This window comes from Thalia democratica, chromosome 6, assembly GCF_965202585.1.
Source record: "Thalia democratica chromosome 6, ktThaDemo2.hap1.1, whole genome shotgun sequence".
Classification (NCBI taxonomy): domain Eukaryota; kingdom Metazoa; phylum Chordata; class Thaliacea; order Salpida; family Salpidae; genus Thalia; species Thalia democratica.
The window spans coordinates 66,525,833-66,548,428 of record NC_139170.1 but is presented as its reverse complement, the minus strand read 5'-3'; the positions used below and the strand labels follow the sequence as shown (position 1 = coordinate 66,548,428).

The 22,596-nt window shown below is 24.1% G+C and overlaps 1 protein-coding gene across 1 annotated transcript; it reads left to right on the top strand.

Annotated features, from left to right (window-relative positions):
• The first annotated feature begins 15,077 nt into the window (after window positions 1-15,077).
• LOC145839508 (transgelin-2-like) lies at window positions 15,078-20,649 on the top strand. Its single transcript, XM_082947102.1, has 4 exons — window positions 15,078-15,254; window positions 15,546-15,722; window positions 17,186-17,368; window positions 20,413-20,649. The coding sequence occupies exons 1-4, from the start codon at window positions 15,111-15,113 to the stop codon at window positions 20,491-20,493; spliced, it is 585 nt and encodes a 194-aa protein (XP_082803228.1). The 5' UTR covers window positions 15,078-15,110; the 3' UTR covers window positions 20,494-20,649.
• Window positions 20,650-22,596: the final 1,947 nt, after the last annotated feature.

The window sequence follows — 22,596 nt, the reverse complement described above, 5'->3', positions numbered from 1 at the left end:
AAATAAAAAATATTGTTCATTGTCTAAAATAGTTACAACTTGCTGCGTAAACTTCAAAGTTTTTAAAGTTCAAAAATTTTACTTTTCTATTTGTTTTTCAAATTTTTAGTTTTTAAAATTTTTTCAGATTCATCTCTCTCCGCCTCAGTCGCATGTACAAATTTTTCACAAAAGTTTGAACTTTTTTTAAAAAATAACTTTTTAAGCTATTATTTTATAAATAATATCATAAGTGTTTGTAGCTGTTTATAAAAATTTAAACTAAAATTTTAACACTGTTCGTCGATATGACGCCATTCTTTACTTTTGTTTATTTTTACATTCCAAAAAACTAGTTGTAGGTAAAAACTAACCAAGTGTCAGTATTGACTAATAAATAAAAAAATATTTGTGACTTCTAGATAAAATATTGTTTAACTAAAAGTTTACACATTAACAAATACGTTTAAAAAAAATTTATGAGCTCTGGGTAAGATATTTTTTAATTAACAGTTTACTTATTAACTAATACATGAAACAAAATTTTTATAGAAGTTTTTATTTTGCTGTGTCACTTACTAATCAGGGATAGTTTTTTATCCGTTAATAAATGAGTAATTTTTTTATTTGTTAGTAAATCGTTTAACTGATTGTTTTATTACTAAATAATTAAATACTTCGATGATAAAAAAATTATGTGTAATAGCTTATAAGAAATTTTAAAAGTATGTTGTGTACGACTCGATATCAAAAAGGTTCCTTTGTACACCAGGTCCTTAGAACAAGGTTTTTGAGCGTTTTTTATCGCTTAATAAACAATAACAATAGTTAAAAACATAATAATTTCAAACGCTTTACTGTTTATGTACTTACAAAATACTTTTGCAATTAAATAAAATATTTTTTTTGATTTTATCAAAACTTTAAGTTTTATTTTTGATAAAAAAATAACTATAAACTTAAAAAGGTTTACTTCTTTTTTTTTGATTTCAAAAATAAAAATTTGTTTTAATCTGTTAAACTTTTTTATATCTAATAAACAAACTAATGTAATGAAATTTTAACAAAAAAGGCACTATTTAATACTGCTTATAGCTAAAAAAATAATGGATGTAGTTTTTGACAAACACTAACCAAATTTTTTTTCAATTAACTAAATATTTCACCGATCTAAAAAAATTGTTCTTAAGATTTTTATAATTAACAAAAACATCGGCGAAAGTCTACAAGCAGAAGTCTTGACTTTTGTATGCTGTGAAAGTTTTTACACTTAAATAAGCAACATTATTATGTGCAGTTTACTGAAGGGGTCGTAATTTTGTTTTTGCCACCGAAACCTGGAAGTAAATAAAGTATTTAATTTACACAATGCTTTACACTTGAATACATGAGTAAATTACAAACAAAATAATTTAGACGCTTAAGTAATTACTTACGAAATACATTTTTTGAAAAACACTACTTCATAAATTTGAAGAGCTTTTTGTTTTAATTTTTGGTTTTGAAAACTTTAAATCTTTTAAAAACTTATACATTTAACGAACAAACTAATGTACAGATATTTATATATATGAACTCAACAAAATACTTAATATTAAATCCGACTGTTATAAAACTATATAATATTTGTGGTTATTAAGTCTAAAATAAGTAAACTAAGCTAAATTACACAACAAAACAACAAATCATAATATAAACAAACAACTCACGTTAATGGGAAAGATAACTGATTCAAATTTTATTCTTGTTAACTAATGAAAAATACATTCGTTACAACTAATAATTACGTCACAATGTAAATGAGGTTATTTAAATTATTTAAGTTGTATTGCAAAGTAGATTATTTTAGTTTTTATGTAATCTATTTTGAACAAAAATAAAACATTAACCATTAGTTAGTGTATTAATAAAATTTAATAAAACTTAACAACGGTGAAGGCAATAAAAGTCACAGAAACTCGATGTAACATGTATATTATATATTGAACGCTTGTAATGATTGAATCAAAGTTATATACAATTAGGAAGCAGATTTAGTTCAAATGTAAAAATCAAAAATGAAAAGTTAATTTTTAAGAAAACAAAACACAAACAAAAAAAAAAACAAATTGTTATTGAGCTTACAATGTACTGACCGATAATTGATTTACAGCGACATACATAAAATCACAATGACTTAAATTAAATATATATTGTATTTAATAATTATTAAAATAATTAGTTGGTAAAGTAGCAGTCGGCTGTTTGATTTAAATATCTCATTCAAATATTTTATAGATTAAATAAGTAAATTATGTTATATATGAAAGTTAAAATGTAAAACAACAAGGTTAATGTTAAGTATAAACCTGCAGTAAAATTGGAAGCCTGTATTTAAATCACAGATAAACCGTGCTTTTTTACCTACTACGCCCAAGAGAGCTAGTATATTTATGATTTCCATTTAGCTTGTTTATAACGATCATAATTGCATATAGTTTATTTAAAGATATCTGTTGATTTAATTCAAATAAAATTAAGAACGAAGCTTTCTCGCTAAGTAATATTTCTGATCATGTTTAAGATAATACGCATCAAAAATTTAATGATAAAAGTTTATTGATTTTCTATTGGATTTTCAACTTTTGTAAATAAAAGTTTTAAAGCAAGACAAACAAACAACGTTTTAGTTTATTTAGAAAATATTTTTAATTACATTATTTTAAGAATAATTAAATTAAAAATAAGCCATGGTATAAATAAAACAGCTTAACTTAGAGAGCGTGAAAAATAATTGACTCAATTTCTTGTGTTATTGTACTAAGTTAATATGTCTTGGACAAGACGTTCAAAGGTATCCGTGGTGTGCAACTCGATAACTGAAAGGTTCTTCGTTTAGTAGGTCCTAGAACCAAATATTTTTTGCGTTTTTTGTCGTTCAATAAACTATACTAAATTCAAAATTATTTTGTACTTTATAATATCGAAACTTTTATACATACGTAATAGTATTTATAATACGTTTTAATACTACGTATAACGTATAACTATTACCTATAACTTTAATTTGGGTTGGTGTCAAGTGTACATGAAGAAACTTATGCACGGCTTCACTTTTGCATAAAGGGTTACTTTTCCATCAAGATTTTTTTTGTACGGGTTGAGTTTTTTTTAAATTTTTTTCTATTGCTGTTTCCCCTAAAACTTACCTTTGGTCAGTAACTTTTTATTATTCTCTATTAGATATTTTTTATTCTGGTTATTCTTTTTATTAAACTTTTAATTACCACTGTTGCCCTTAACTCTTACCCTTAGTTGGAAGCTTTGTTCCATTTTAAATTTATTTATTTTACTTTTAATTGTGTTTTTATTAGTTTAACGTTTTGCAATGTCACTGCTTCCCCTAATCCTCTACCCATGGTCGTTGTTTTTTTATTAGTATCTTTTTTGTCTTTAATTATTTATTATTTCTTATTTTTTATCATTATCACTGTTACCCCTAACCCTTACTCTTGGTCGGTAACTATTTTTTTTACTTACGTGCAAAGATGACTGGTCGTGCAAAAGTGTCTTCGTGCATATTTGACTCGTCCCCTTCAATTTATTTTATCCTAGCTTCATACTTTCAAACTATATTTTAACAACTATTATGCTTTGAACACAAAATATTAAAACATATAAAAATACTTTATTTTGTACTTAAAGATTAAAAAAAGAACTGTAAAACCACTGAACTTGCATTAAAGAGTTTTAGATGAGCTTATTAAGTTCAAAAAACAATTAATAATATACTATGAGAACTGTAAAATAAAGTGAAATTATTTTAATCACTTGATGATGATAATTAACAGTCGTAAAATATTGCTCTAAAAGTAAAATTGCGAGTATTTTTATACTATATACTTATAGTAAAAACACTCTGTTATAATGTTTATAAACTAAAAGTTTATCTAGTCGTTTAACTAGTCGTTTGTACTTTTAACGAAAAACTTAGCAAGTACGATCGATTAACGTAGAATATAAAAATTGATACCGTATTAAAAAATGTCTTTGCATAAATAGTCACAATGAAAATAGAAGTTTAAACTTTGTTGTTTTCTTTAATAAACATTTAAAAAAAACATCTATTGCTTGAAATTTACAGAATAACTGTTTGAAGTTAGTTAATATACGCTATGGTCTTATTTATACTGCCTATTTGATTGTTTTTATGAATAATAATATTTTTATTGCAGTCAAAATCGGTTAAACTTTATGTGCTCACTAAAACTGTCACAGCAGCACAAAACAAAGATAATAAACAGTAGTTTTGAAAATAACATTAAGTATATAAACTAATAACTAAAACATACAAGATAAAATTTCCTAAATTTGTAATAATTATTTTTGCTACAATAATATTGTTATTGAAACTATATAGGCTTAAAAGCAAAGTTGTTGTATATAACTGAAATGTGGTTTTAAATTTAGATATAAAGTCCTACTGTTAATGAACAAATTTACATTTAAAAAGCTTTCTTGACATAAAAACTAATATAACAATTTAGTAAAGAAATTGATAAGGTAAAATATTTTATGATAATATTTGTAAACACTTAAGTAATGTTAATTTTAAAAAGAGCTAAATATCAGTAGTTGTTTATTGATTATGAATTGAAAATGTATTTTTTATCAAAAGAAGTACAATAACTTTTAATGGTGCAAACTATTTGTTATAAAAAGAAAACTTTATTTCAAACTACACATTGATACAGTTAAACGTTTGTTATAATCAAAAGAAGATTTTTGGGCTTAACTTTAATGTTTTAATTAGTAAAAACTTAAAAAAAAAAGTATAAAATAAATAATCTATAAACGAAACTACACATTTTTAGAATCTCACAAAAAAAAAAAAGAAAAAAAAACGTAAGTGTAATTAAAACTTGTGTAACCAATTTATATAATAAAAATTAAAGTTTATACATTTTTATTATTGTCATAAAACAAAATTTTATGGTTGTATAAATAAGTTTGAAACAGTTCGACTAAAATGGTGCAAAAATGTTTTTTTAAGTTGAGTTTTCGGTTCAAATATTTGGTTTTGAAATAGAAAAGTAAAAAATATTTTTGAAGTTAGTTAAAAGTTACTTGAGCGAATAAATATTTTGATTTAATTTACCAAATGTTGCATAAACTATTTTTGATTTTTTCAAAAGTTATGAACTTGTGTTTAATGTTACTAAGTTTATTAAACTAACTTTTAAGGTTTTGTAACAAATGTATAATCAACCAATGATTTAATTTTTAATAAAAATGTTCATTTTTTTACACTGTTATCAAAGATCAAAATAACGTAAATATTACAAATAATAAAACAATTTAGAAAATTTAAATTCAAAACATTAACTAAAACTATTTTTTTATTTCAAGTATTAGTAAAAGCTGTCCAAATAAACAAAAACAAATATTTTGTTTAAAGATTAACGCACAAAACAATTTTGCGTAAGTTTAAATGAAATCTTGCATAACAGATTGTGTAACATAAATATTTATTTTCTGTCGTAAATTTACGATTTAATGGTTAAACTAACAAAGCTTGTTTGAAAATAATTAATTGTTTACACTTTTGCTCACGCATTTATAAAATAAATAATGGTTTTTACGCAATGTTTTGAAACTTTGTTTTAACCAAAATTTATTGTTCAAAGTTTTTCAAAAATTAGTTAAAAGTTAAAGATTAATATAAGATAAAACCAGAACTTAACCTACATACTAAACAAGAATTTATTAAGAAATGATTACATATAAGTCTCGATTTTAAAGTCTATAATTTTTACAAATAGAACCGCGCTTCACAAAATAGTTCTTATTGCTATTTCATATAAAGTTTAAACAAAATACTTTTTACAATATATACACTTAATATAACAAGTAATAATTGTAATATAATTGTTTATTTACAAACAAAACGTATGCCAGCAGTCAAAAAACTTTAAATGTACTAAAAGCTAAAAATTAGTTATGTACACTTTTAACTTTTTAAAACCTAATTTGCTGTTCAACTTTGGAAATTTCGTTTGTTCAATACTTAAAGTGGGAATGGGTTACTTTGCACAATCGTCACTTTTGCACGAGGGGACAATTTTCCACTCGTGCTAAATTTTGCACGGCGACTCTTTTGCACGGAGGGTCATTTTTGGACGAGAGTAAAAAAAAAAATAAAAAGAAAAATAAATTGTAAAAAAAAGATAAGAAAATATATAAAAAAAAGATTAATTGATAAAAATTAACAAAAAAACATTTACCGACAGAAGGTAACGGTTAGATGTAACAGACTTAGCAAAAAAATTAAAGTGTATAAAAAAAAGATTTTTTTTCAACCTCTTCAAAATTGTCTTCGTGCAAAAGTGACCCTTTGTGCAAAAGTGACACCCACCCACGTAAAGCTAAAAACAACTAAAAAAATAACACCTCAAGACTTAAATTCGTCAAAAACACTTTTGATTAAAAGTTTCATTAAATTTAGGTAGTTTCATTAAACTCAAAAATAAAAAGTTTGTTTAAAACTTTAAAGCTTTACATGACAAAACTTTTTAAAGATTACAAAAAACTTTTATAATTTTTTAATCAATCAACTTTTGTTGAGTTCAGTATCGTGATGAATTAAGTTGTTTATCAAGTATTTCCACTTTAAATTTATTATAACACCTGTTTTTGAAGCAAAATTCCTCAGATTTTATGTATAATATTTAATCTGTGAAATCTTTTGGCTTTTATGCTGTAAGCTTTTCTTTAAGTACAAAAGTTAATGTATGAAAGTTTTTGGTTAGAAACCTAATCAATTACAAAATCTAAAACAAATTAAGTTAATAGATTATGTCATAAATTTCTCAAACTAAAACTCTACTGACCAATAAACTATTCTGTTTAATGTTTTTAACAAACTAGTCAAAAAGATTACTCATTTAAAAATCAAAAACAGAATAAAAACAATTATCTGAAACTTAAAACACAGTTGTTATATTTTTTCTAAAAACTTTGAAAAAATCCTTGGCTGAAAAAGCAGTAGAAGACCAATTATGTAATTACAAACTTTATTTCTCTTTTGTATTTTAGGGCTCACATATTAGCTTTGAACCACTAAATCCACACATAAACACGTATTAGGAAAACGTCTGTAGACAGAATGCGTTTCTCATAAAAATTCATTTCAAACGCATATTTTATTACGTAAAGTTAAGTTTATATGCTTTGAAATCATAATCTTACTAGTTCCGTTTTATACAAAAATAAAACAATTTCCTTAGATCATACAAGCAAAAGTTTGTTAAAACAAATTAACAATTAGCTTTAGGTGTTTGAGTAATGATTTAATATAAAAAAATAATTACTAACTAAACACCTGTTCATACATACTAAGGTGGATAATATCTTTAACGGTTTGTTTTTAATGGTTTATTACAGATAAAATGTGTATAAAAACAAACTTATAATAAGATTGTATTAACATCTAAGACAGAACTTTTTTTTTATCACGTTTTGGAAAATTTCCCATATATGTTGTTAAAATTATCAATAAAAAATATAAATGTTGTGTTGTTTGAAATGTTAAGTTTTCAACTTTTGTTCGTTATTTACAACAATTCATATTGTAAACATGCAATCAGTATCAAAAAACTTTTAAAAATTGCTTAAAAACTTGTTCAGAAATAATTTTACATCATCTTTTTATGTTCATAACATGTAATGTTATGTTATTCTTTTAAAATAAATTTCATAATATGTAATGTTAGTAAACTTTTATAACAAAATCGATTTAGATTAATTAGTTTTATATTTTCTATAACGTACATTTTCAAAAATAGCACATTCGCAACTTAATATAATTCAGTTTAGCCAAAGTTTAGAAATTTAAGCTTAAAAAACATTTCATAAGTTCTATCAAAAGTAAAGTTAGTTTCTTTACATTTGTAAAGAGTTTTAAGTACAACAACAAAAATCAATTACGACAAATCAATTTGTTTTCAATCAGTTTCAAGTGTGAATTATACACTTGACTTGATGATTTGTAACGAGATTAAGTGTTTCTCATTGAAACTTACACAAACAGTTTTAGTTTAATTTAATGGTTTTTTTAAGTTAAGAAATATTTCGAAAACTTTACCAAGTTGAAATTCTACAGAGTTCTACTAGTTATTAGTTCAAAGAATTGGCATTTAAGTTGCAAAACATAAAAAACAGGAACAGACTAGGAACTGCATTTTGATGAAAAATGTTTACAAACAAAATTTTTTTAAACACCTTATCCAAAAAATTTATTCGCAAGCTTCTACTTTGTTAAAACGCTTATAATATTTAAAACACATGTTAGTTTACTTTAACAATTTTTTTATTTTTAGAGTAAATTTATAGTCTAAGTTAAATAAAATAAGAAATACATAGTAATTAAGACTAGTGAAAAGTTAAATTAATAATACTTGATCAAAATTTGAAAGCGTTGAAGTTAAGTCTTGATTATTAGAAAAAGAAACTATTTAGATAAATCGTTATTAATAATAAAAAAACCTACTACATGATGCATATCCTTTGCTCAACTAAGTAACTATGACAACTAATATCATTTTACAATACTTTTTTGTATAATTACAAATAACATAAGTTTTTAAAAAAATTTGAAATGTCATTTTGATGTTAAAAGTGTTATAGTGTATTATAATATCGAACAAAAACTAATTAAAATCAATGAAACAACATTCGTTATTTTCCAATAAAATAGAACTTAAATGTTAAAAGCTTAGAAGCTCGTACTGATAATTGCTTTATTTGCATAGAACTAATTACAATCGTTATCGGTTACAACAATTATTCAAAGTTCAATCAGTGTTAAGTAAATGCAAATATTTACAACTCTCAAAACGTATATTTAATTAAAAGTTAATTGTCATTGCGAAACTTTTTATTTACTAACTGTAAACTAAATATACTGACTATAAATTACTTTTGAAACCAAAAATAGTTCATTGCTAGAAAATTTGTTAAACAACTTGTTTTTAGCTATTCTAGAGCATAATTAATTTTATTTAAATGTTTATTGTGAAGTGGTTAGTTTAGCTTTATAATTTTAAGATAATTATTTTTAGAATATATTTTCGTAAACGTTTGACCAAAAGCAAAGAGAAGTTTTATTTCTTATTTAAACTTTTATATTTATACTTATTTGAAATGTTGAATAAACTTAGTGCAGATACACAAATAGAAGTTAAATTTACAGAAATCAAATATTGAATACTACATAAGTTAAAATCACAAGCAAAAGTTTTAAAACGTTGTACATCAGTTAAAACAAACTCGGTAGAAAAGAAAAATAACATAAAAAAATATAGAAAAAAAATTTCATTAAATTTTGTCTTTAGTAGATAATTCTCCTTTTAACTAGATGAACTGTTTTAGATAAAAACAAGACAACTTAAATAATGCTATGAAGTTAATTTAGCCATAAAATAAATAACACAGTTTAAAGAAAGTTTCATTATAAATATTTACCTTTAATAAACATAAGTAGCTATACCACATAGTTTTCTCTTAACATACAGTATTCAAATGTTCAAGAACTGAAACAATAAAATTATTTTTTTAATAAAAGTGTTAATATCATACTGTGTTTAACTGAACGTAAGAAAAAAAGGTGATAGTTTCTAAATTTAAGTAAATCAGATGTTTTAATTAAGATTATTTTAATAATAGTTTTAAGCTTAGTTTAAATAATTTAAGTAAATTTATAGTTACTACAAACAAAGTCTTTTATTTGTACATTTCGTTCAAATTTCGTTCTAATTTTTTTCCAAAGCAAAGTTCTAGTTTCAAAGTATTACTTTCGTTAGTTTAAACAATATGTAATGTTTTACTTATAACTCTTTTTTGATTAATGATCAATTTTTGAACCTAAAGTTGTAAAAAACAAAAAAATGTTTTTAAAGTAAGTCTAAATCCTAGAAATAAAAGTTTTATTAACTTCATCCTAATTCTGTTTTAAGTATTAATAAACCTAATCAAGCGAAAGTTAACTCAGATAACATTTACGAAAATAAATAAACTGTCGTATAAACTGAATAATACCGTCAGTAATTTTTATTTAACCATCTAATTTACTTGCTTACTGGAGAAAATTGTCTACCAATACAAAAGTGCATATTGTACTTAATAATAAAACAAGTAGCTATGGAAGGTTATTTGGGTTTTTGTTGTGTCTGACAGTGTTTCAGATATTGTCTGCCCATATAATGGTTTCCTGATATCTTAAGTTTCTCACAATAGACGTATTATTCAAATTGCATGTCAGATTTGAGCATATTAGAGATAAAATTAGCAATTTCAACGTGAAAATTTTGTCAAGTGTTTAAATGTTAGGTAAACTGCTACTGGTTTAAAATTTGAATTTTTTTGTTGTATAACTATTAAAGAAAACTTTAACCTGTGTTTACTACAAATAATATTAAATTTTTACTGTTTAATTAAGTCTAAGTACCGGATATAGTCAACAAAAGATTTAGTAAAATTTTAAGGTATAAAGATTAACTAAAACTATTATTTCAACAACTTAATACAATTAAGCTATTTATCTCGAATATAAACAAGTTAATCCCTATCAAATACAAAATTGGTGTTTAAATGTTAGATTTCGTTTTTTAAGATAACGTTACTATTTTAATTGATAAGCCGTACTGATTCAAAAAATGCTAATTTGTCTGCAAGTATTTAAAACTTTTTTTTTAAGTTAATATTTTTCTGTTAATTAAATTTGTTTAAAAACAGAATTAAAGTTTGTGGATTAAAAAATATTTAAAATTTTCTCATTTGTTATGAAAATTAACTAGCTGTGTTCGTTCAAGCTACGTTTGTAAAATATTTTTCAGGTTATCAAATGCAAAAATAGCAATTTATGGTGTATTTTAAACAATGTTTTAAATACCTGAAAAGAGTTAACTACTGATTTTTTTTTCAGTTCTAAACTACTGTTGAAGTATGTAACATTTTAAAGTATCAGAATGAAATTTCTGCTTAAAGTTTGACGTCAGGCTTAAGAAAAATAAGAATTTAACAAACGTACTTCGGTTTAAAGTTTTAAAAATTTTTATTTATTAAATCCAAAATTGATGTATAAAATGTTGTGGAGCTTTTAAATTTTCGTTTTATTTTATTTTGTGTATGCTACGTTGGTTATTACTTATTATATATTGTCTAGTACACAATTTTAAGTGTTTAAAATACGTCTGTGTGGTTTTAGTTTGGTTTTTAATACAAACTAATTTTTGTCGTTGTTCTAACTTTAGCTGCCTTTTAAGGTAAACAGACAGTACTTAAAAAAAATTTATTAAAAATCTTAATCGTTTTACAAGTCTGTAAAGTTTCACTTATTCAAATTGTTAAAAACCAACTCAATGATTAAATGGATATTTATTTTTTTACTTAAAAAAAACATGAGTATAAATTTTTGTTGAATTAAAAATAAAATAAAATGTTATTTAAGTCAGAATGAATTGTAATTTCTAGTTAATGGAGTTGTTTTTTACAAATGCTACCTATGTTTTTATTAAAAATATATATCAAACATTTATTTACAAAACAGAAAACTGTATATATTTATTTTTAAACGCGGTTTATTTTAAAAAACCTAAATAATGATTTAATACCTTTAAAGTTTAAATGAAAAAAATAACTATTTGTTTTTTATAATAAAATGAACTAGGTGTAAAAACTTTCGGTTCAAAAACCGATTAGCTTCATAACAGATTGTAAAGCTTACCACTAATTTGTATTAAAGATTTTAAGCTAATTTTCAAGGTAATTAACAATAAAATTTTATATTTGCTATTAGTTTTTAGTTTTATAACTTCAAACTACAAAAGCATATTTTTTACACAACATTAAGCACAAATTATGTGTTTTATACTATTTTGTTTTTATATAATTTGTAAACGGCTTAAGAAAAATTATTGTATTTAAATTTAGTAAAACACAAATTAGTAATTTGCATAACAGTATAACATACAAGTATATAAGCAAATTTTTCGTTAGTGTTTTCTTTTTGTTGAACAAAAGTAAGAGCTTATGTCGATGTAAAATTGCTTAGAAAGAAAAAAAAAGTTTTTGACATTATATTTTGCGTTAGCTTTTGTAAACTTGAATATAAACAAAACAAACTTTTAAAGTAATTCTAAGCCTAGTTAAGTTTTTATACCGAGCGTTGATTTAATTTGAGTAAAAAGAACATCTTATAAGAAATCAACAACTTAAAAATTGATAAAAATGTTTTATGAAAAAGAAGCATTATTCTAAACAAGAGATAAGAATAATCGACATTGAAAATGTGATTAAGTGTTTAAGATTTTTATCTGCGCGATTACTCATTTTCAAATAATTTGCCGAAAAATTTTTTAAGTGCGTTGACTTTTTATGAAAATATATAAGTACTTTCGGTATAAGTCATTGTTCTATCTGCAGTTTTAAGCAATCAAAATTATTTTGAGTTTATTTAAAAACTTAAGTACTTTTGTTATGAACAATTTTTTAATACAGTTTAAACAGAACAATAAAATATACCAAATTTCTATATAAAATTTAAGTGCTTTTATAGTTTAAAGTAGTTAATAGTGTTGTAGTTTATACTAAATAATTTTTTTTTTTACATTTATGTAAGCTAAAATTGAAAAATAGTTAGTATAATTTTTTTTTACTTATCTTAAGATTAAAATCTTACAAATAAAATTTTCTTGTGTAGCGTTTCAAGAATTTTCTATCATTTAAAAAAACGTAAAAGCCCTTAAAATTTTTCTCATCGAATTAAATTTATAAATACAGCATTACATCGAAATGTATTCAAAAAAATTCACATATTTTGCGTCAAAATCTCCCCCAGGCGTTCTTCTGCATTATTACGTCACACTTGATTGCCATATTTGGAAGCGGAGACATACCTAGTGTGACGTAACAAAGAATTGCTAATGCCTTGTATGGAGCAGGAGAGAAAAAGTGAAAATCGTTCATGCGTTAAGTATGCTTGATATATTGCATGCACAAAAATGTTATAAATAATTTGCTTCAGTTACACAAAAGTTTGTTAAGAGTAGTTGTAATCAGTTGTAAGTTTTTAATGTTAACTTACCATATAAAATAAGTTTATAGTGAATTATTTTTAAAGATAGTTAATTAAGGTTTTTTAATTTTTAACCATTTAAAAATAATTATAACTATTTTATAAGGATCAAAAGTAGTTTAACATAAATTATTGTTTACATGTTAACTTATTATTTAGGTAGTTTAACATTGAAACTTTTTTATTGTTTATAAAGCTTTTATAAAATAAAGTTTTATATCTTAGAACTATTTTAAAAAATAATGTTACAAAATATTTGTTTATTAGGTACAGTTTTGCTTTAAGATCGAAAAAACAATATAGTTAAATGAGTTTTGATATGTAAATAATTGAAAAATATTTACATTACTTTTAATACTTTAACTTGTTAAAATAAGTCAACTGTTCTTAGTATTTTCAACTAAAGTTATATAAAAACGAGTAATAAGTAAAAATTTTACAAAAGCATTTTTTTTTATCTTACAAAAAGTGTTTTATTAGAAAAAAAATCAATGTTTATTAAAAGTTTAACAAGCTTACCAAGTAATGAATTGAATTTCGTGAATAATAAAAGGAAGTTACGTATTGTGACGCAACTTTCAACTATGTTTACGTTATCTTAGTAGTAATTGTATAAAGGCTTATTTTATTTACATTTTGTGTAAAATGGCAAATTAGTATGCTGATTTTATTTTGGTTGAATGCAAGGCTAGTAGACTGCTACAATATAAGTTAGTATTTCAACATAATTTCAACTGCATTCTCTAATGTGGTGCGACTCTTTTAGTTGCAAATAGTTTTAAAAGGAAATGTTGCAAGTATTTTGTTTAGTCTCATTTTAATTTGTTAATAGATAAACTGTTTGGAATAAAAAGTTTTTGAGGTTTTACTCTATGTTTTACGGGTTTTATTTAACAAAGAGTTTTCGCTACTAGGATGTTTATATTTCTTATTGAAATTAAAATTAAAAACTTTAAAATACCTAATTAAAAATTCTAAGTTTCGGTTTCAGTTTATACACACAACCAAAATTTACGTAAAAATTCCCCCTACGGTAAGTCCCCCTATTTGAAACTAGCTTGTTAGTTGGGTGTGACGCGACTTCCTTATAAGGAAATTTCGATGTTGCAGCTCACGTGACGTCTCGCGTGCAGCCAACCGGAACGACTTGAACATTTTTGTGAAGTTTTTAGTTGTGAGCGTCTTACCGAAATGTTGATCGCTTACAATGCGTTTAATGTTAAGTTATAAAAAAAAAGTTTTATGAGCAGATTTTAGTTTTTTTCACATTTTGCTTTAGAGATTATCAGTAGTAAATGTTTATTTATTTTAAATTGTAAAATTATTTTAAACTTATTTTTTTTAGTTTAGTAAAATAGTTTCTGCTGATTATTAAATTTCTTTCGTTTGAGTTTAATTTATTTTGAAACATATTAACAAAGACCTACACAACAAAAGTTTTTAAAATAACGATCTTTAAGCTTTGCTTTTTGTTTCATTAAAACAATTAAAAACAAAAAAAAATCAGTTAATTCATTTCTGTTCAGTATAGTTGAGCTAAGTTTATTCGTTTTAGACATAAAATGATGAAAGGTTTTTTTTTGTTTTACTCTTAGTAAAACTAAGATTTAAAAAAAGTTTTTTTTTGAAAATAATAAAAAACAACAAAAGAAATTTAACAAGTCTGTTGCTCCGTAGAGAAATTTTATTTATAGAGAAAAATTGGATGTTTATTGCTGTTTAATTGGCCAATACTTCAGCTAATATGTCTGCCGCTCAAATTTATAGTTATTAAACATGTAGATTAAATAAGTCTTGTACAAATTACGTTGAAATTACTTAACTGGTTAAGAGACTTAAAAAGCTAATAAAAAAGTACATATTGAATTCATTTAATTTTTTTAAATTTACTTAAAATTATTTTAAATTTCTTCTTAAAATTACCAAAATGAAAAACGATGTTTTATACATTACTCCAAACCTAACCACTTGATATTTTCACAGAATCTTTTTTAATTAACATTAAAACTTAAATACAAAAATGTCGAACCGCCCAGACGGATACGGAATGACTGCTGAGCTGAACAAGAAGAAGAAGGAAAAGTACTCCGAGGAAGACGAGCAGATGGTAGTTTCCTGGATCTGCGCCATGATCAACGAGGAGCCACCTGCAAGTGGTGAAGCTGTAAGTTTGTTGTTATTATGACGTAATAAAATGATCAAAATTTATACATATATATTAGTAGTTTTTTGAAAAGTTTTGGTCGATAGTGCTCGACAACTTAATTTGATAATAATTAACAACAAAAACGTTCATTATTACTACGTCATAATGGTTGTGAAATTTTAAATTTTAAATTTATTCCCCCAGCATCTAGAGAAGCTGTAAGTTTTATATACATATGATTATGACGTAATAATATGTAGGCCATGATTAAGCTTCATTTTAGTTATTCAAATACAAATTTCCTCACAGAACGTGCAAGCGTGGTTGAAGGACGGAACGAGACTGTGTGCCCTGATGAACGTCATCCAACCAGGATCAATTGGGAAGGTGAACGCTTCCAAGATGGCTTTTAAGCAGATGGAGAACATCTCCAAATTCACCGACGCCATTGAGAAGTACGGCATGAAGAAGCAAGATAAATTTCAGGTTACAAGATAAAATTGAATAAATTAATAAAACAAGATAAATTTCAGGTTTTTAACAAGATAGAATTAAATAAATTAATAAAACAAGATGAATTTCAGGTATTTAATAGCATAAGATAAATTTCAGGTAAAAGCTAAAAATATAGCTAAAAACTTTAATATAGAAACAATGTGAATCTTAGACACTGAAAAATTTTTAGTTTAAAAAAGAAAACAAAGTTTTAGGTGAAATTTACAAAAGTAAGAATAAATAAAATTCCGGGCACCTTTTTCATTACGTGAATAGTAGTATTAATACTTATTACTTAGATTTTAGCATAGTTATAACTTTTTATAGTATTACTTAAATGATGTAATGGAATTATAAAACACCGTTGAAAAGCTAAAGCAAATTTAGTTTAGACTTAAAGTCAAAAAATTGTGGGTATTTTTATACGCATACTTTCAAATGGACTAAAAAATATTCTTAAAAACTGTTAGAGTAGAAAAAAAAAGACAGAATTTATACAGAACAAAATTATAAACGGTATGATGTTAAGATTTCTGTCAAATTAGACGCTTTAATCTCCACAAGTATGTCATTAAAGTCGGTAATTTGCACAAAGTGACTTTTAAATGCAACCAAAACTACTATAATTTTCTTATTACCTTTCATCTTTATACAAGTCATCTATGTCTATATTGTTTTCGATGTATTTAATCCAGAGTTGAAAAAAAACATGTTTTTGATGTAATTTAGTGTTTTGTGGTCAGCTATTAAATTATTCTACTTTTTTTTTTGCTAAGCTAAACAATATGCACCTTTATAATGTGGTTGTTAAACTAATTAACATCCGAAAAAACACTTAAAATAATGTTAAGGTAAAACATTTAAAAACCCTACCGTTCGATTGTCTTTATATAATTCAAAACACTTTTTTGCTCGATCAATGAACTTTTGAACATTCACAGATAGCTACAAGCTAATTTAACTTTTTATATTTCCTCACAAATTTTTCAGACCAATTTTAAATATCCCTACATAATAGAAATTGTAAAAAAACCTTTAATTTTGCAATTGTTTAGTTTTTTATCAAACCTAAGAAGTACAATATTGTCTTTAATAAATATTGGACTTGTATAAAGTATAAAACTTTAACGAGGATTTTTATGAAGCAAATAGTTTATATTTTAAACTACTAGCTAACTTTTCAATTTTCAAACTGTTAATTTGTACTAAAGACATAAAGTCTCATAACTTATTTAAACACTATAAATTTGTATAATATAATATAGAATTACTGACAGGTTTGTACCAAGTATATTACAATTTTTAAGTTTTACTTAAAAAAAAAAATTCCAACAGGTAGTTTAACTGTACAAATGTTTTAACTTTAACTTTAATTAAAAAATGTTTTTAATAGACAAAAGATTTGTAGAAAAGTTTTAATTTTTATTTCAAATAAATAAAAAATATGCAAACAGACAGTGGATCTGTATGAGGGTCAGAACATGGCTCAGGTGTTCATCACTCTGATCAACCTCTCCTCATTGTCGTACTCCAAGGGATTCGAAGGACCCTCCATCGGAGTGAAGCTCGCAGACAAGAACACCAGAGAGTTCGACGAGCAGAAGTTGAGGGAGGGAAGAAACGTGATTGGTTTACAGGTTTGTATGATTGTTTGTGACATTGTTTGTTATTGGTTTTAAAACTTGTGTAGTTGTTTTTGATTGGTTTACAGGTTTGTATGATTGTTTTTGGTTGGTTTACAGGTTTGTAAGATTTTATTACATCATAACAAACTTGACTTTGTTGCAGATTATTCGGTTAGGTGTACATAAAGTTTATAAAAAGTAGAAAAAGTTTTTCTAAAGTTTCTACAACAAAGGTGTAAATGCCTCATAAAAATCATCAAAAAAAGCATACTCAAACTAAAAATAAAAGATCAAACTTAAAGTAAAAGCTCAAGGTGTTATTTTGCATCTACAGATTTGTTAAAAAACTCAGGGCTTAAATGCAAACAATAAATTCATTCAAACTTTACCAGGAAGTACAATTTTACACTTAAATGAACTAGTAGGTGTGGTTAATTAAAATGCAAAAACCTCGTCAGTTCAGTGCCAAAAAGTTTCTGCAGACTTAGATATTAACGCTAGTTATTCTATGCAGGACATGACGTAATGCCTTAATAATTTGAGAAAGTTGTTTTCTTATTTTTGACTGGTGAATATACTTCGTAGCTTAAAATATAAAATTCATCGTAAAAAGTTGTTCAACAATTTAAACGAACCCTTTTTGATTAAAACGCTACTACTGTTTTTAAATACTTAGCGTTCGTTTTGATAAACATCATAAAATATTTAAATAGAATTTGAAATATTTTATATCTTTAAGTGAATTAAGTTACTGATTAGCACAAGATTTTTACCTTTGTTTATTATAAAAAAAACTGGTTTTAGTTTAAAATTAAAATAAATAATAAAAGGGGTACATTATAGTTTAAATTAATTTTCTTTAAGTTGCTTTTTAAAGGTTTTTAAGCAGTTGTAAATAAAACTGTTCAAGTCTACTTAAAACAATGTCAAAACATTATTTTCGAAACAAATTAAAAAAGGTAGTACTTATTCAAACGCTCATAATAATAGTAATTGCATGTTAAAAGGAAATTACGTATTTCATAAGAAAATTCTAAGTTTCTCAAATTACATGTTACATGTAGACGTGTCTACGTTCAATGTGTAATTATTTTTTCATTAAAATTACAAATTGCTACATTAAAAAATCTTTTTAAAATGTATTGAATATTATAACTGCTACATTAAAAAAACTTTTTAAAATGTATTGAAAATTATAATTGCTGTGATGTTATACATGCCTATCAAAATGTGTAATTGCGTTATTATTAAAATAAAAAAACTGTTATACTAACGAATATGTACTACGACTAATTTTTTTTAAAGACAGCCATAATTCTAAAAATCATGTGACCTATAAATCATAGTAACACTTTTAGTAATACTGTGTTAGGAAGACTAACATTAACTTTTCTTTTAATGTATTGACCATAACAACCAAGTAAATATTTGAAACTAATTATAACAATGCAGTTACTAAAAAAGTAAAAGTTTTAACCCACACAAAATGTTAATAATCTTAAAAGATTCAACTTGTTCAATTCAAAACTAGTGTTCTTACAATAAAAATTGTTGAAAACATGTCTGTAAATACCACAACTACAAGTAACAAGACATTTCTACAGTTAGTATATACATGTTTACGTCTCATTTATAGGTTTTTACTCACTTTGTTACATTGAGTACAAAACATGTTTTTATGTAAAAACGAGATAAATTAGATTAATGTAAAAATAAATCATGTTTTAAATTAAAAACAGCAACGTTTTAGATGAGTGTCTGATAAAGTACAACCTAGTAATGTTTGACATAAAAAGTTTTTTTTATTAAAGAAACCTTATAAACAACAGCAAAAAGAAAGTTATAAACGTAGAATTTAAAATACAAACTATTATATTTAAGGTTTTTTATACACGACATTATTTATTTAGATTGATCTATGGTTAAAATCTTTATCGTCCTTTTAAATTAATTTACTTAAGTTTTAGTCAACTTAAAAATTTTAAGACAACTTTAACTACTAAGTAGTCTTTATTTAACTGAAATTTAAACTGTATAAAAGTTTAACATCAGCACAAAAACAAGTTTATCCTATTATAATCAATATTTTAAACATAAATTGATGACATTTAAAAATAATAAAACACGAGCATCACTGATTTAAGGCGTAAGTATATTTATAGTAATAAACTTAACAAGTTCAATTTTGCGTAAAAAACACAATATTCACTTTATGAGAACATTTCAACGTTTTTATTGTTTGTAAAGCCTGACCCTTTGTGTATTTAGCTCTTAATAGAACTTGTTTTTTCTGTTTGAAAACGAGTAAATGATTAATTTGACGCCCATTTAAGTAAACATTTGTTGATGGAAAGTTTTTTGAAATTAACCATTTGTTTTTCCGCTAAATAAACTGATAAAAAATTTCTTATCAGCTGGTTTGATAAAGTATTGAAACATTAAAAAATTCTCTTTGATTTTCTTATCTTTTAACAAAGTTCAAATTTGTTTAATTTGTTTTGTGTGATAAACTTTTAAATTTTTTCCTTAACACTAAGTTTTTGTTTATGCTAGTTCTTTATTAGGTTTGACAAGATAAAAAAATATCTCTTTGAATTTGTTTTCTTTAATGTTTTCAAATAATTTTAAGCTGTTTTGTCTAGTTAAATACCGTTAAGAGCTTAAAAGGCTACTAAATTTTTAAATCTTCATATTTTTAAACGTTTAGAAAATTTTTAGCTGCCTAGTTTAGAAGGTAATTATTTTTGTTCAAATATTTTCCTCTAAAGATAATAGTTTTACATCTCTATTAAATTTTGTTGTTTTCAAACAGTTTGAGCAAAAATATTTAATATTTTCCCTACTTGTCTTAATAAACGAAAATTTTGGTTATAATCTACATTATTTAAAGGTTTTGTAGAAATAGTAAATGGTATATTATAAAATTATAATAAAACCTTATGAATAATAATGTTGTAAATAATATAAAAGTTAGTTATAAAATTACATTAAAATGGTTTTTGTAAATAAAAATAAAAAATCTTGATAATTTGTTTGTGACGTCATAATTGTTGCAGATGGGAACCAACAAACTAGCATCTCAGAAAGGAATGACATCATACGGAACCAGCAGACAAATCTACGACCACAAAGCATAATATGACGTCATAACCACAAAGCTTAATGACGTCATTAAGGCGTCATTATGTTACTGAATGTTAAGCATAAAAAAATAATGTAAATTTTTGCTGAATTTTTTTTTGCAATAACCTTATCTCATTCCACCTGATTAAAATAAATAAAATAAAAACGTCCACTTTTTATATTTTTTAGTTTTTGTGTTTTAATGTTGTTAAAAGACCAAAAATACGTTTCTATTTTGTTAGTTTTTTTGTGTTTTCAATTCGTAGGTCCCATATGGCAAGTGAACTTCTTTGTGAAGAGTTTAAATCTTACAAGAGTTAAAAATAAAATATTATTTACTGGAATTACTTTGTTTATACCTTATTCGCTCTTTTTTTGTGTCTTTTGAACAAATAAATTTATAGACAATAAAAACACATCATATTGATTTATATAAAATTTTTGTAACATTTAAAAGTTTTCAAAACATTCGAATCAATAACTTTTTGTGGTCCTATTTGAAGGAGTTGATATGAGAGTATTAGTATTATGAATAGATTAATATACAGTTTGCTAAAAAATTTAAACTTAATATAGTTAGGGAAGTTAAGAATTGTAAATAATTTCAGGTAGTGTATGTCTTTTTAATAAGTAACATCATTTAAGTTTTAGTTATATACAAATATTTATTATTATAACCAAACACCTTATTTTCATAGACTAACATGTAACTCATTCTAACTAAAACATTTTAATTATGTTACAAAATGAACTATAAAGTTACCTTACAATAAGTTTAAGTTTTACAAGCCAGACACATAAAATTAAGTGTGATTTAATTGTAAGAGATATAAAGTGCATTTCAGATAAAATTAATGACAACTTTCCCATTAAAACCTCAAGTACGTATCTTGCGGTCTGTACACATAGCTTCAATGTAAAATTATAAAAATTCTGAGAAATTTTCATGCAAGGATTTACCTTATATGTCCGTATAACAATCATCAATAGAGGTCATTTTTGTTTTTATAAAAGTAAATTGTTTTGGTCAAGTTTAAAGCAGACAAAACATTTTTCAACATGATTTTCACTGTACTAAAACTTTGATTAACTGCTTGTATATTTTTACTTTTTTTGAAAAGGTTTTCATCAAATGTAAACATTAAAAAATGTTAGGAAACTTTGGCAAGTTTTCATCAAAAGTAAATTCTAGACAATGTTGTAAAACTTTTAATAAACTTCTGAAAATTGAAGTTTTTATTCATTTAAAACTTTAGTCATAAACTAATAAAAAAATTGAGGAATAAGAAATTCATAGTTATTTAAATACTTTTAATATATTATGAATTAATCAATTTTTTGATCAAACATTTTAAGCTTATACTTAAAAAGGTTTATGTGGCTTTTGAGTATTAATACATATACCACTTATATTTAATCCATAAAACTTTTCTGTTTATAGATTAAAATTTTATCGAGTATTTTATCTCACATTTCTTAGGAAGTATACAAATGTGTATTGCACTTTATTTTTGTAAGTTTCAGTACAAACACTTTAAAACAGAGATGTTTATTTTCAAAAAGGTTAGTTACTCTTTTTTACCTTAAAAAATATTCTTATAATTTAATAATTTCAAAATAATACTGTGAATAACGTTTTTAACGAAGTGTAAATATTTTTATTATAAATCAAACTGAATCCTTTTGTTTAGACAAAAATATGAAGTTAGATAAACATTGAAATCGAAAATCGCCTTAAGGTAATTTCACTTTAAACAAAAAAGAATTTATCTTCATGAATAAATAATTTTGAGAAAAGTTTTAGTCTCAAGCTTTACATTTCACTCTTTTTGTTTATCAATAATGGTTTTAAAGCAGAAAAAATTATTCTGTTTTATAAAAAAAACCACATTTAAAATGGAATATACTTTAAATAAAGTTTCGCACAATCATGAAGAATTCTCATATTTTTTTTTAACATAGGTCCAAATATATAAGTAGATCTACTATTTAATGAACTATATGGCTAAATTTAAAAAGTCGATATGTATTGTAAAAGTAATCATTTCCTAAGTAGAGCTACACAGCTTACTCAATAAATTAGAATTTAAAAATTACTTCGAAAAAGGAAGTTTTAT

What these genes read in the sequence shown, in the direction of transcription:
- LOC145839508 (XM_082947102.1), top strand. Translation starts at nt 15,111, where the DNA reads ATGTCGAACCGCCCAGACGGATACGGAATGACTGCTGAGCTGAACAAG. An exon ending in CACCTGCAAGTGGTGAAGCT is followed by an intron (nt 15,255 to 15,545) that starts GTAAGTTTGTTG and finishes ATTTCCTCACAG; the next exon opens with AACGTGCAAGCGTGGTTGAA. An exon ending in GAAACGTGATTGGTTTACAG is followed by an intron (nt 17,369 to 20,412) that starts GTTTGTATGATT and finishes TAATTGTTGCAG; the next exon opens with ATGGGAACCAACAAACTAGC.